At 40.9% G+C, this 15,976-nt stretch overlaps 1 protein-coding gene across 10 annotated transcripts in view; it reads right to left on the bottom strand.

Moving 5' to 3' along the window:
* The window catches only part of DGKD (diacylglycerol kinase delta), a 60,183-nt gene that overhangs the window by 20,019 nt on the left and 24,188 nt on the right, over positions 1 to 15,976 (bottom strand). For 7 of the 10 annotated variants that reach the window (XM_088060870.1, XM_088060868.1, XM_088060869.1 and 4 more), the window contains 8 exons: positions 7,739 to 7,843; positions 6,787 to 6,919; positions 6,122 to 6,228; positions 5,475 to 5,600; positions 4,313 to 4,415; positions 3,626 to 3,788; positions 1,471 to 1,579; positions 602 to 741 (listed from right to left, as the gene is read on the bottom strand). In XM_088060870.1, the coding sequence (XP_087916996.1) occupies positions 602 to 741; positions 1,471 to 1,579; positions 3,626 to 3,788; positions 4,313 to 4,415; positions 5,475 to 5,600; positions 6,122 to 6,228; positions 6,787 to 6,919; positions 7,739 to 7,843 (986 nt within the window). Of the gene's footprint in view, positions 1 to 601; positions 742 to 1,470; positions 1,580 to 3,625; positions 3,789 to 4,312; positions 4,416 to 5,474; positions 5,601 to 6,121; positions 6,229 to 6,786; positions 6,920 to 7,738; positions 7,844 to 10,798; positions 10,963 to 11,139; positions 11,313 to 15,976 lie in introns of those variants that run through there. The other 3 variants (XM_088060871.1, XM_014258318.2, XM_014258317.2) reach the window with 3 other exon arrangements.

Genomic DNA, 15,976 nt, shown 5'->3' with positions numbered 1-15,976 from the left:
ACATCTCTGTACTTCTTCCCTCTCCACAAAAATTCAGTTGGCATTACTTGATTCAACGTAAGAGATGCCAAGATGCAACTTGAAAGACATAAAACAATTTTAAATGTACAAAGATATAGAGGAAGTATCAATACCAAGAGTAGACATCCACTTTGACATTTGGCTTTCATTTTTAAGTCAAGCTCAAGATAAATTGGTTTAGATTTACCAAGAAGAAATTGCTGGGAAAAAAAGTCATGACTTTAAGGCTTTCTTAGATTACAACATAAGTTTGTTTTCAAACTAGTACAAAGGCTGACAAATTGAATTAATGAGGACTCTGGGACAGTAGAGAGAACCCAGATAATAGCACTTGATATCTGATAATATCTTGATATCTGGAACCCAGATAATTTCACTTGCTACTGTTCTGCAGCAGAGACATGGAAAGCCAGACCACTTCCTCCTGCTAGCAGGTTACAGTAGATTATCAATTACAAAATGTTATCTGGCATTAGTAAAAGGTCCAGAAGCTTGGCAGAGTCAGGACTGCCCTGTTTTCCTGGAAGGATATCTTCACACAACTCTTGAAGATCAGATGATGTTAGTGATGATTACTCACCTGTCCAGCATTTTGGTACTGGCCCTCTCCAGCTTCTCCAGGATCTGCGGGAGCTGGGTATCATCATCACAAGCAGAACCCCAGCCTAAAACACGGGCAAGGTCATTCCCTGTTCCCAAGGGCAGCACTCCCAGCTGACACTGCGTTAGAGAAAAGGAAAATAAAAGTCATATTCAAATGGGGAAACACGAGTCACAAATAGCCATGAGTAACATGACTGATTCTTTCACACACCAATCACTGGGAAACAGTTAATCCCAGGGCGAGAGAAAGTAATTGGATGGGGAAAACAGCCAGAAGAGTATACAATTCAGGAAAAATTTCCTCTACTTTTGGTTGTAAATTGGAGCATTTTACAGCTACCATCTCAATGAGCGCCTCACTGTAGTAAACCTCCTGGAGGTTTATATTTAGCCATCAGGTGGTGCCATTGTGTTTCTGTAAAATTAGCACAGACAGCTCCCAGGCAAAACACTGTATATCTCTACCCCAGTGAAGTTTCTGCCTATCCCTTAGGCTCAGATACTATACCATGAGAATTAAATGGAACAGAGCATAACCCATGCGGAACTTCCAAGTTTTCTAACCACAGCCCTTTCAGAGCATGTCTCTGCTGGCAACGGAGCAGGAATATTCAGACCTACTCCAAAAGTTGGATCTTGTGGAGGAACACTAGAGACAGGCATAAAGAATTAATCTATTACTGGATTAATTTCTTGTAGAAAAGTAATGCAAGAGCCTGCTATGGTAAGCTTTCAGCAGCTTCAGTCCTGGGGCGAATGACATCTGCATGACCAAGGAAAGTCCTCTTCAGCCCCTGCTGTTGTGTTATTTCATTCCTTCATCCAACCAAGCTCTTGGGCAGGTACCTGCTTGTGAAGGTTGAGGCTATCAATTTCAGAGAGAACCCAGCCAACACTTCCGTCCCCACCACAAACTAGAATCCGGAAAGTGTCAAATTTCTGGAATAAGCGTAAACTACAGAGAAGAGAAAGAAAAAAGCAAGAGGGAAAAACAATCAGCTGTTACAGAAAGAAATGATAATTCCAATCTAGATAATAAACATGACAGCATTGCTTAAAGTAGGCACTGATTTTGCAGTGAATACAGGTCACTGCCAGATCACAGATGAATTAAAATGGTTATAATTAAGGGATTATAAATACAGCTAAGCAATTTACAATAGCTATTCACTACAGAAATATCTCCCAAGACATACTCGTCTACTAAAGCAGAGCACTCTGTCTCTACAGAAGGGGAGACAAGCATGATTAGCTTGTGATAGCTAATTAGCTTGTGATAGCTGATTATCCATTGAAATAACTCCTTCTTGCAGCCTTGCTGCATCTAGCCTAACACTAGTTATTCATCAGTTCTAAGTGCTCTGATGTCACTGCCTTGACACAGCCACACCAATTAAAGCAAAGCTTCAAGACGGAGATCTTCATGCAGTCAATCAGCCATGAGACAACTGCAAGAGGCTGTAAAATATTACAAGCTTTAGTCCTTCTGGAAAAGCAACATAAATCACTTCTCTGCTGCCTTGACTGTCCCACAGGCAGGCAAACAGCTCACCAGTGTTAATTTCTCATTCACCCTTTCCAGAATAATAAAAACAACCTCTTCTATTTGAAGCTGTGCTTCCCACTGAACATTTTTGAGATGCTTCTGCTCCTGCTTTTATTTTGGCTTTGTACATATGGTTTTTTACTATTATTACCTAAACAGGATTTGCTGTAGTACATGAAAATCCTTATTTTATCAAGCGTTGCTGACACACAAAGATGACTACCAGAAATGACAACATCTTATGGTACAAGTCTGACTAGCATCAGCTGAAAACATTCAAATTATCAAGAAGCAGGCTTTACCCTGTACCATCACTTCCTTTTTAAGCAAATATATAAGAGCAGCTGTTTTAGAAGTGTGCACCACAGCTCAAGAAGGTAATTGATTCCTTCCTCTCCATTGCTACTTAAAAGCAAAATTCCTCGTGACAGTCAGTCCAGCTGGGGAGGGGAACAAGAAAAGTACTTAATTCTACAAGTCTTTTATAAATTATTTTTCAGCCAAACACATCCCCTCAACAGAACACTGCAGTTTTAAATACCAGTGTTTTGCAATATGCTATGGCAAAGAACCACAACAGATCTCAGGAGAATCCAATGATCACTCATCCAGGAAGAGATGCTCCCAGATTTAGCCCCCTGCATCTACAGATCTAGTCAAACATTTGGAGTCACTGTGAGGAAAAGATGAGGGAAATTCACTTTGTGTTGGCTCTTACTTTAAGGAGCACCAAGTAATGACAAAAGTTACTTAAATCTGATGCAACAGAAAAACATTTGGAAGTGGGCAAACTAAAGACCAAACTCTTTTTTAAGTGAGAGTTACATAAATACACAAAATAAATTTATTTCACAGCACTCACTTTCTTTTATATCCATAGATATTCTAGCATAATTTGGCAAAAAGTCTGAAACAGATCCTAGGGCAGAACCAACTTTACCAAACACACTCATGAGATCTCTCCACAACACCACCCAAAGTCTTTGAGGGATGGAAGTTTCACAGACTTCTCAGGTAACTTGTATCTCAATAATTCTCATCTTGACAATATTAATTTGCTATCTATGACATCCATCTATTCACTTGAGTTAACTGAAATTAACTCTTCTTAACACGATTTCTGTTACAAGACTGTGGACAAGTTTTCTTATGGATTCAAGCTTTCCATCTTTGGTCTTCTTCCAGGGGAGTGTTTCTGGAATTCCCGCCAAATGCCTCAAGCTGTCCTGTTATTATTAATGAATGGATATAATAACCCTTCTGACAATATTTTTCATTTTAACTAATCAATAACACTTAACACAGAGAGAGGAAAACCCCTCCAAACCTCATGTGTTTTGTTTTCTCTGAGGAATAGGTTCGCTGTTACATTTGAGGATGAGCTTAATCAAATAAATCCCTCATACTTTCTGGGTATTTATAAGGAATTTTTGTTTCCATAGAATATCTGCCTACCCAAGGTGAGGTCCTCCATTCATGAGGTCAAAGACCTGGGCTGGATTCAGCAGCTGTTTGAATCTTCGTAGAAATTTTACGCCTTGGTTGTCTCCACTTTTTGAGTTGACAAAGACCAACAAAGGGCTTGTGCAAGATGGTGGACAAGTAGCTTTCCAGAAACCTGTTGAGGCAAAGGGAAGAGAGAGGAAGGAAAACCCGAGAGATGTGAAGCTGCCCATGGGGGTGGATGGAGAGAAAAACCAACAGCCCACACCCCAGCCCAGCTATGAAGCAGTTTGTATTTTCCCTGTGCTTATGGCACTCACTGGGTGAATGCCAAACATGCACAGCCCTGAATCCAGCATGAACCACACCTCATGCTGCCAAATGTCACACTTATCTCCTAGCAGCATGCCAAAATTTTCAGCTTCCCCAACCTTCCCAAATTGCTTCTGCAATATTGTTATTATCAATAAATTTAATCAGCTGCAGCTCAGCAAACACTGAAATTACAGGGAGATAAACTGAATTTTGAAAAGCAAAGCAAACAGTTCACTGCCATACTCAGCAATGGCTTCCAGTGGCAAGTTTCAGCAACAGCAAAAGCAGAATTTTCAGCTGACAGAATCTGACATTAATAGTGCCAGCTGAAGTGACTGCAACTGAGAGGAAGAGAAAGAAGTGCTACTTACTAGGAACACTTACCATCTGAATCAATGCTGTTAAGAGCAGTAGGAGGAATGACAGACACTTTGCAGAGCCCTAGAGGGCACTTGTTTGGCAACAACTCTTTACATGCTGTGTGTACCTGGAAACACCACCAAAAAAGAATGGTACAGACTCTTTTGGACACCATGGTATATCTCTTAAAGCCATCCAAAAGAAGTTGTAAGAGGAAGAAAGGCGGAGGGGGTGATCACCAAAAAATGTCAATTGATGAATTTATTGATAAAGTTATTTTAAGAATTATCTAATCAGAGCCTTCTATGAATTCTCTTCTTTCCATTAGTATGTACTTTCCTGCCATTTGAATTGATGAGAACAGCACTTTGAGTGCTGAGAGAACCAGATACCAGATTCTGTGGCTTTAGGAGCCTTCAGGCATTCTGCTTTCAAAATCCCGGCCTCAGCTGAGAGATCTGAAGTAGCAACAAAAGAAAAGGGTGGGAACTCAAGAGAACAAGAGAGCAAAAAAAAAAAAAAAAAAGCAGGAAGAGATGAGGGACGTAAGAGGTAAGAAAAAAAGAGATTAATGAAGCCACCCAAAAAAGGAAATACAAAGTGGAGCAGGGCTTTTCTGGTACATAAAGACTGCAAGATAGAGAGTTTGCTTGGCATTTGAGCCTCCCATTCTAAAAACATATTTTGTGATACTTCTTTTACTAGTATTATAGACAACCGGAAACATAACAAGATCTGTATCTCTTCAGTCGTTAGGCAAGAGTAATCTATTGCAACAGAAGGGAAATTGCTATTATAAAAAGAGCTGAGTATTCTTTATAGTTTGTTGCACCTTTTCAACCTGTAGAAATAATAAATAATGGCTCCTTAAAATCCAGTGCAGTCCATGACTGAAGCTTTGATTCATGTCTGCTGTAATGAGATTCTTCTATGAAAGCTCACTCCCAAAATAAAATGAGCTTGGCTAGAAGCTGGATACTTTTTTCAGGTCTTGCTTTTATGTATCACAGCAACACTTCTGAGCATAAATTAAATTTCTATTTCTTGCAGAACAATAAAGTCCTTCATGGCAAACACTGACAGCATGGTTAGAGATTTTATTCCAAGCAAGTGTCATTAAAAGAACATACCACAGAGCTAATCAAAAACTGTCCTTTACTGAAATGATCACAGTTATTCAACTCACCATGGCTTTGCACCATAGGCAGCGCCAGTCTTGCAAACGCAGGACACTGCCACAGGTTTTATCACACACAGTGCATTTGGCACTCACAGGCAGGTTTCCTTCCAGCCACTGATGTGGCATTGAGATCTGCAAAAAGTACAGAGGGACAGAAGCTTGAAGATACAGGAGGCCTTTATGACTCCGAGATACATAGAGAAGCAACTCTTTATATGCACTGCTTAAGGACACCAAAGACAATTTCTAGAAAACACCTGAGGACAAATTCTTACATCATTTACATCATGTTCAAGCACAGAGTCCAGGTGACTCACCCCAGGCTACCCAGGAAGCACCGAGTGCATCAGACATCCCAATATGCTAAGATGCTGTTCCAAACATGTATTTTTCTTTTGCCAAAACTAAGATCAAGTTCTGCATGCTTGCAATTATTTAATCTCAACTCCCCTCAGTCCATACCAGTTTATTCCTACTAAGGAATCCCTTGCTATCCTGGTTGGCCTTTTCACACTGAATCTCATGCTCTGACAGGAGAAATCTATTCCATGTAAAGGCAGAATCTGCTATTTATGAAGTGAAAGAAAGCTATAGAACACAAGACAGTGCTTCCATGTCATGGTAAGGCTGGAAAAGTTCAGACTAACACCTACCCCATCTTCATCCTCAATGATATCCTTCCCGATAGAGGCCAGAGTTGTCCACTTGCAGTTGTTGGTTGCCCGCACAGCACAGCGCTTGTGGGCTTTAAACTTGCACACTAAGGAGGAAGAGAAGAATGTATTAATCCTGCCTCAGGAGATCTAACGTGGCAGTGTCTATGTGGCTCCAGAAGAAAGCATGGGCACACTCTATCCTTCTTAGCACCATCAAAATGATCAGCTGTAAGTGCTCTGATCTAGCTATTAATTCTTGCCTTGTCATTTTTGCCAGTTGTTTGTACAAAGCTTAGCGATCACCTTGTTAAATTTAACATGATTTATATAGTCGCACACTGCTCCATCATTTTACACAGCATAAGTGTCACTGCAGTCATGTTAGAAGCATGAGCTGTGCACAGCCAGGCATTTCTGCTAAGACAAAGCTGAGGAAGACTAACTTTCTGGCACACAAACACTTAACAAGTACATTCTTATAAATACAGTTACTCTCATGAATAGGAGTCTTCTTACGAATATTCTCTCAGATATCTCAGAAGTGTGTATCTGCTCATTGCACACACAATTTTAACAAGGGATAGCAATATTTGGGTATATTTGCAAAAACAAAAATAAAATGAGGCTGTTCCTTCCCAGGCAGAAGAGAAGGGCACGCTTACCTTCACAGGACAGCCCATGTGATGTGACCCCAGACAACGCCTCCCGACACACGTTGCAGTACGTTGGCCGGGCATGGGAGCAGGCGTACCAGTTATGCATCCCTGAGAAATGGTCCATGCTGTACTGGGTAGACTGATGATACAAATGTATTACAGGAAGGTCTAAAGTAGAGCAACAAAACTTTTTTTTTCTCTGAAGATTTGCATGAAGCAGTTTGAAAAAGCAGAAACAGAACACTTTTTTACTAGGAAAGAGTGGGCGACATGCAGTTTATACACATTAGCTGAAACCCAAGAAGATCTCTAAAGCAAAAGAGACTACCTAAAGAAGTCACACCTTCACTACAGTTCCTGTACCACCTCTCATCCTTGTCTTACTACAAGTGTGTCTAGGAAAATGAACTGGAGAATTTATCTGCTGGAGAATTTATCCCCAAATTTATTTTTTTTTTATCAGATTAAATTTTCAGAAAGATCAGCTCCCCAACCTGGCTCATTGTGTAGCAGAGAAATGCTTGTGCCAGCATAAGGGAGGCAAGCATCGGAGTTGGGAAAACATGAGAGCTTTTTGTGGTAGCAGAGCTGGTCTCACTCAGCCCCAGGAAGCAGGCAGATGCACTGAAGCTGGCAGAATACCAAGCAGGCAAGATGTGAATTAGAGCAGGGAGGATAATTGAAAAATGAAAAGTCAGTGGGAGGGGAACATTGCTTCATAACCTATCCATGCTCTGAAAATTCTCTCCAAATTCCCAAGGGAGCATATACAAAGGCAAACATTCTTTGGAGAATCACTTCAACGTATTTGGGATCAATTTTACAGAAGGTCCTAACAGTATTACCCATTACAGTCAATAAAATTACTTCTATCAACTTTACTGGAAGCTGACTCTCAAAACAAGCTGTGATTTAGCAGCGGAAGCACAGAATATAAAGGAACATATTTCCCCATTACCTCAAAATGTTCACGGTTTTGTACAGTTTTCAGTGCTGCAATCCAATCTTCCATCTCTTTTCTGTTATCAGCACAAAGGATGAGCTTCCGACATGGAGTGATAATCTGAAGAGAGAGAAAATAAGGACTGAACATGTCCATGTGAGAGACAGCTAGAGAACACCTTACCACTAGTGCAGTCTGTTGAAGCTATTTTCAGAGCTGCACAACATAAGTTATTTGCACCTCTGAATCATGTTTCTCATCCACCACAGCACACCTTAAAGTACTTCCTAAAAGTACAGAACCACTCAGATTTTAGCTGTCATTCCCAATAATAAATTGAGTAAAAAAAAATCTCTCAAACCTAAATTACAGCACAACACAGATCAAGCACAGAGCAGCAGGAGTAATTATGTGCAGACCTTGTATAAGTCTTTTTAAAGGACTTACTGTATTTTTAAAACTGGTAAGAACATTAACACATTTTGTTAATAGCACAGTATACCAGTTTTTAGCAATTAATGAATCAGATAACATACTCTGCAATATCATACTAAAAATTTGTTTAGTCATGACAATTTGTTTAGTCTCCCTCATGGGGAGGGGAGAAATAAAACAAAATAAGCAATTTGAACCCTCATGTTTCCTGAGGGCTTGTTCTACATACCTAAAAGATATTCTAACAAATGTTCCCCTATCAAGATGAGGCTGTGGTGAGTCTGCCTCCCTCTAACAATTCTTTCCTCAGTGTGTTTATACCCTGGGCTAATTCCTATGCATTCATTGCCCTGCGTTAAAAAACCCAGTATTTTAACAAACCAGCAGAAGACATGCAGGGTGGCCAGAGTTTCCCGCTGCCCGAGGAGGCACCTGGCCTCTGTGTCCTCTACCACTAACTCCCTCTCCTTCAGTCAGCTGGTGGCAGCAGAGGAAAGGAAAGTGCTCTGCTTTTCAGAGGACCATGTCTGCTGTTCTCAGGGCTGGCCATTCAGTTGGAGTCCAGACTTGACTATATATCAACTTTTACTCTTCCTAAGAGAAAAGCCTTTCTTCCCCACAGTGTAGTTATCTCACTGTCTCTTTGTGCACTCCTCTGTACTGATTTCCAGCAAGCTGACTTAAATTAGACCAATACTGAAGTGTTTTCAAGACCTGGATTTAAGAAAAGCTGCATTAAGGTTGAGGACTGTTAAGAAAAACCAAAAGGCTTTCTTTTATGTCAACTCCAAAAATTTCCAGGAGTTCCAGACTCTCCTGCACCCCTCTACATACTGTACATGAAAAAATTTGTCAACATCATCTGCTTTTCAGGCAAATTGTACATAACATCTGAAAGAATGGTTTAAAATAAACTAGGATTCTAGTGAACCAACCATTCTGCCAAAGTTTTGTTAATGAACACTAAAACACCCACACACATCACCCTAATACAATATCCTCGTTTTCCTGTCTGTTTCTCAGTTTTTTCATCATCATTCATAAAACAGATTAAAAATAAAAGCCTTTGACATTGAACACCAAACTTTTAGTTGATGTTGAAATGCCTCAGAGCACCCACCAAGAAATATGGATGTAATTTCAACAAAAAAGATACACCTGGAAAATTCTGCTTTATTTTAAGGTCTTCATTTTTCAAACTTTCTTTTCATTGTCAGACTGCAGATTCACCTGCAATAGCACCACCTTACCCAGAGGCAAAACTAATACCCAGAAACCAGTGCTACAGGCACATTAAGTAGGCAATGAACGGAGCTAAATCCCTTTTTAAATAAAGGACTAGTCATTAATGTTAGAAACACAGTTTTAGCATTTGGAGCATTCTATCTTGGACAAAATGACCTGATCTGTATCATCTGTAAGCACACAGAAGTAAATACTAACACTATTCTAAAAATAAAACTTTTAGGAACTCCTTCTCTCTTCCCTCACTTTCCTTTAAACATTTCCAGCTTTGAAAAAATTTATTTCCAAAGAAGGTATTCACAGGAATGTTTCTTCTTCCTTGGGAAAGCAGGGAAGTGTTTAGTTAAATGTATTTCCATCAAAAACCATGCTATGTAAGAATGGCTACCCTAGAGAAACTTTTTCCAGAGCATGAAACACTGATGCATAAATCAGTGTGAAGTCAGAGAAGAACAAGGGGCATATCTGAGTCCTGCTAAGAGGAAGCAGCTTTTTCTCTGGAAGTAAAACCAAGGTTAACTAATTTGTTCAGACACCACTGGACCTCACTTTCTTCCTGCTAATAACGCCAAGAACATCTACAGTTGCATACATACAACAGTAGCACATATAAAGTCCAAACATTGTAGGATGAAGCATCCAAGGACCTTTCATGGCTGTAAAACCAGCCAAATTCTGTAAGGAACCACCAGTTCATTTGAATCACTGGCATGCTCTGGAGCACTGGGGAAGAACAGCTTCAGAACACTCCTACTCAGTGCTGCCCCTTTTCCTATTTTTCTGCCTTTTTGGGGGACAGAAGGAAAATGGAAACTATAGCTTAGTTTTTAATCACAATGGAAGACAAGAAATTTAAAATAGTGACATAAAATACAGAAATACAGACATTCCTTTGATAAGAATTAATTTCTGAGGCTATTGACTCCCTGGATCATTGGACAGATCATCCAATATAGAAAACAACTAATTCCTTCTAAAGTCACCTACTGCATCATTTTAAAAATCCCCACATTCAGCGTTAGACAACCCTCAGTTCAAAAAACAAAGTCAAAGTTTATAAGACAAGAGGATAAATAAAGAGATCAAAAGATTTCCATACATGAATCATTTAGACAAAGAGTCACAGAATTAAAATAAAGGGTCTATTATGTCACTACAAAACTGCAAATAAATGCAACTGTGCAGGATAAATATATTAGTCAGTTCAAAAGCAACATTTGCACTGGGATTTACTGGTATCACCAGAGATGGGAAGTAAAAGAATAAACCTCTTTAAAAAAGCTTGCTCCTTAGGAGAACAAACTGGGACAATTCAGATTTCACTATGAAGGACAGACAAGATTTTAATGCAACTAGTGCAGCAATTATTTAGGGAAATGAAGAAACCATACAAACCTGTTTTCCTGATTAATATGCAGCAGTATTACAGTTAAACATCTTAAAGAGGATAATCAGGAATTCAGAAACGTGTTAATAGGGTTCCTTCCTTTGCAGAGCAGTTCAGCAGCTCTGCTGTTCACACACCCTACACCCCCCAGCCCAGCCCGGGTACTGGGGGAGCATCAGCCGCTTGTGCCTGCCCCGTAGTGCAGCAGCTGCCCGCTTCTTCCTGCACGTGTGGTGGGCAGCACGTGTGCCACAGCACTGGGCTGAGCAACAGAAGCTCTCACTCCCACCCCTCCTGCCACTGTTCCCTCCCTCTCTCTGAACCAGCTATTTCAGCTCCAGACATACACCTGCTGAAGGATACTGACAGAGGGCCAAGGCTGTTACATGCACCGCGCTGTCCAGGCAAGAGCGATGATCAGTTTAACATCTTGCACAAAAATAAAATCATTCTTGTCATCTCAAAAGAAGCCACACCAATCTTCCCCCCGGAAAGCTGTTCTTTCCCAGCCAGGAGTCCAGGGAGTTCACTCTCAGCTACAGCTGCAATGAGCCAATACTCTGGAACACAAGGCTTGGTTATCCCTGTTGGTGCACATGGCTACAAACGAGCATGATCCAACTATTTTTTTATGCTCCGGCTACAGCTTTTGACTAACATCCTGGAACAGTATATTCCACAGGATGACGACGCACTAGGTGAAGCAGCATTTCCTTTTATTTGTTCTAAATTTACAAAGCAGTAATGTCAACCAGTGACCTCTTGTTCTCATAAACGGAGAGCACGAAAACAACAATCTGATTGCATCTGAGCTAGGATGAAGGCTGCCTTACTAGGAGTTAAAAAAAAACAAACCAAATAAAAAGTTTTCAGATTTATTTTTAATCTCATAGATTTTTGGCTTGTTTGGGGATTGGCAGAACTCTGAGCTTTCCCGCCCCAAAGCAGCTCAGAACTGTATTTAGATATGAGCAATTATGCAAATTAAAAGTGCTTGTTCTGCCTAAAAACTGAATATTAAAAACTTTTGATCCTAAATGCTACTGAACTTCTGGGTGTGATTCTTTAAATTTCACTGTTTAGTAGAAACTAGGTGCCCAGTGCTCACCACATGGTGATATGATTGACACCTAATTCTGACCAGAAAAAGAGCTCCACAGTCACAGGGGGGAAAAAGTCCCCCTAAATCACTCCTGGAGAGTCATAAGGAGACATGGGAATGGCAGGAAGGATTAAAGACATTTCAAATCAGGATACAAGTTAATTACCAACTTCTCACTGCATATGAAACTCCTGAAATACGTTTGCAGAAATGGGGGTGATAGTCAGGTCCCCAGGAAGTAGGTATGTGCCCTCCATGAGTCATCTCAAGCCTACAGGAAAATGCTCAATTTTCAAGCTTGCGTATTCTAAATCTAAAAAAACCTAAATCTGAAAATAACCATGCCTTCATTGGCTGTCTTGTGCAAACACAGACACTCTTAACACTGAAAATGTAACTTTATTTCCTCTCTCTCACATGGCCCATTCCCTCTTACCAGCTGTTAACCCCCACCTCTCATGCTGACCCACACTCCTCTGTCCAAAACTAACACCAGTTTACTAACATTTCCAATACAGCCAGTTAACAAACAACAGAGCCAACCAAAGAAAACTCCTCATTTCATGTTCTAAAAATGGACTAATGTCCCTGGATGTCCTTCCCTGATGAACAGCTGTGAATAATCAGATTCAAAAGGCAGTCCAAAAAAGATTCCTATATTAGACCGAATTTTAAACAGAAATCTGATATACTTCACCCTTTGTGTACTGAGTAACCTTCCCCTCCCCAACAGCTGGAGCATAAATTTCATTCTCCTGTCTTGCTGCCACCCAAGCCAACTTTACCATCTCTGCTCACCTGGGGAATTTTCTGGCTCCCCAGAAACTTCTCAGCACTAAAGTGACAGTCTAGCCAAGCATGCCCTGGGACTGTTTGTTATCAGAGTACATCTGGTGAGCTCAGTGACCACAAAAGATGGCAAAGCAAGTTAAGATCACACTGGCCCAATCACAGAGCTGACAGAAGAAATGCTGTGGGCAGAGATGGGATGGGGGGATATTGAACTTTGCTAAATATAATTTTCCTGATGTGTACATTTCTCAGAATGGCCAAAAGTGGGGGTATGAGAACACCTGCTCATTCTGACTGCTTCCTTTTACTCATATCCTGTTCCAATATAGACTTACATTCAAAGGTGCTAGCCATAAATCCCTCTAAGAGATCCTGCATTATTCCAAACAGTTGATTATTTGAGTACAGAGACAACAGGAATTTCTGGAGCTCTAGAGACCTAGAAACTAGAAAAAATAAAAAAAAGTTGCAAAACCTTCAGTTTGATCACATACAGCAAAGGTAGGGAAACCATCCCCTACCTGTAGCTAACTGCTATGTCTGCTCTGTGTGCTGGAGAATGATCTTGACATCCAATGATCTTGAGAGTCCAAGACTCAGGAAGGAAAACTGGGTGAGATTGTAATGAGGACCCAGCCATTTTTCCACTTCAGCTCCTGTTTCAGCAACAGCAGTAGTGAAATGAACACTGGAATACAGTAAAACACCTCACCTGTATTCATCAGCAAGGTTCACAAACCAGCAAATCCACTGTTTTCCAAACACAATTACTGAACTCACACAGGGCAAAATGGATTAAGTGTGGATTAGCAAGTGCTACTCCCTCAGCAAACACACAAAAAAGAAGACTGTGAAAAGAGGAGAACACAAATTTGAGATTTAAACCAGTCCTTAACACTTAAAATCTTTAACGTCTGTCTCAATGATGGCTGTTTCTGAAACAGTCTGGAGCTCAGCATCAAGCCAGCAAAGCCTTAGGCAGTGAGTCAGTATAATTTTAGTAGGTCTCTACAGTTTGGACGACAGCAATAATATGAGTATCAAAGACTCATAAGGGTACAAGCCTTGCCTTCCTCCACAGACTACAACCCTACTGTATTTCACAATTCAGCTTTCACCCAGTTTTGCCAATAAATCTCGTCCCATTAACTCACTGCAGAGGTCAGGCAGACCCTCTCTAGAACTGCAGCAATTTTCTTCACCCAAAACCTGGATGACATGGGAAAGAAAATGTAGCTTTTTATGTAACACTGAAGAAATGCACCCGTTTTGTGTGGTTTTTTATAATGCAAGGTCTTAATTTCCTGCTAAAATGACCATCTTCCACCCATGGAAACTCTCATTTCTACCAAATAAAACAAGTCATTAATGTTCTTATTGTTGTGCCAAATTCCTTTCCCTTATTTTTTTTTTCTTTAAATAGCAGTAACAAGATTTTCCTCAAAGCCCTCAGTGCCCAAATCTCTGTTCACAATACACCAGCTATTTTATCCCCAACTTCCATGTGGCTCTTTTACCTTCATTTTCAATCTATAAAATCCAGGACAGCTCATTTCCATAGGAAAGCAGGACCAGTGTGTTGTGGTCTCTTTAGGACCATTTTTACATTATTTTACATTTTTAGGTTTATGCACCTTGCAATCTGTCCCTCCTGAGCCAGGGCAGCAGTGCATCTTCTCTGAGCACTGGCACTTACTGTGCTATGCTGTGCTGCAGGTCAAGTTCAACTCATGCTGACCCTCCATCTGGGATTACTCCCAGTCCCTAAACTCCCCCATGCTGCAGTGGGAAACGAGACCAGACAGAGCATTATCCCTGGGAAAATTATCATCTCTCATACCAGGGTCACATTCCTACAGGCTTCTGGAAACTGTTCCTAAACAAGGCACATTCCTGTTCTTGGCAATTGGTAAGAGAAGCACAGACAAGAAGAGGATTTTAAAACTTTAGCAACAATTTAACGGATGTCAAAAGCTAGAGCATGCAAGGCCTTTGCCACTGTTAGCATGTCAGAAACATAACTCTCCTGGCAGTTCAGGTCCATTAATCCCTAGAGATCTCCAACGATGGAGCAATACCCAGTGGGAGCAGATAGGGGAGCTGTACCAAGTGCCAAAGCATCTCAGCTCAGCTCCATTACCCACACGCTCGTGGAGCAGATGCACATACATCCCTTTACCTGTTTTCCAAAGGACACAATCCTGCCAGGAGGAGGTCCTAAACAGAACCACTCTGTTCAGAAAGGGCAGCCCATTTAGGAAGGTAAAGCATATTTCAGAGAAAGCTTCCTACTCACTCAAACAGAAGCAAATCCATGAAGAACAGAGGGGCAGGACTGTGGTAGAGTGGTAGAGCTGCTGTCTCAGTGGGCTCATACATGGGAAGGCTGGCACCCGGTAAACCACAGCAGTGGGCAATAAAAGATCGTATCAGTGGTAGGAAAATGACCTGTTACTGAGAGTTTATTGTTAGTAGCAGCTCCTCACAGCCCCCTAAGTTTAGCAGTGTTGAACAGAGGCTGGTAGCTAGCACAAAAGGGAATTAATAACTTTCAACAGCTTGATGAACCCAGGAGCTTTCCACACTGGGCTAAGGCAAGTCCTGTTCATGCACCATCACAAGCACCAGAATTAGAGAGGCAGCATTTCTGCAAGTAATGCTAGCAAGCCTCTCTCTGCACAAAAAGTAGCCTTTTCCTTCTAAAGTAGCTTTCATGTAAAGCTGAACATATTCTCAAATGACCACGCATTGCTCTGCCTTTGTGCCCCCACCTGGAAGGGGAGAACATGCTGAAATCTGCAGTCTTGCTCAGGAAGGTAGGTGAAACCCCAATTCAGCATGACAGTTACAAAGAGAAAAGAGATTATCAAACAAAAGACTCCAGTGTTCAGACACAAGGGCAGACATGATTTCAATGCTGTAAACTTCCCTCTAGGAAAGCAAAAGCTCTTCACAAACAGTCTCCTTCACTTTTCAGCTCCCTGTCTATCCTGTCCCACAGTAAACAGTTAAAGCTCAGTGTAACTTCTTTTTACAGTAGTCTCATCTCTCTCAAAACCTCATGCATATTTTTGAGTCACTCTGTAACATACAGTAGCAATCGCCAGATCTCTCCACCCACAGCAACCTCTTCCAGACTTTCTAACTCTTCTTCCATGTTTATCTTCTTTTTTCTCCAGATTTTTCCTTCTTTTATGACAGCAGACTAATGACCAGCTCCCACAGGAGGCTGGATTAAAAGTCCCAAAAATCCTTGACATGAAAGGATTTTAAATGACTATTTTCACTGACT

The sequence above is a fragment of the Pseudopodoces humilis genome, chromosome 11, assembly GCF_049639895.1.
Source record: "Pseudopodoces humilis isolate 2021_Gansu_Grassland_sample_001 chromosome 11, ASM4963989v1, whole genome shotgun sequence".
Lineage (NCBI taxonomy): Eukaryota > Metazoa > Chordata > Aves > Passeriformes > Paridae > Pseudopodoces > Pseudopodoces humilis.
This window is presented reverse-complemented; position numbering and strand designations above follow the sequence as displayed.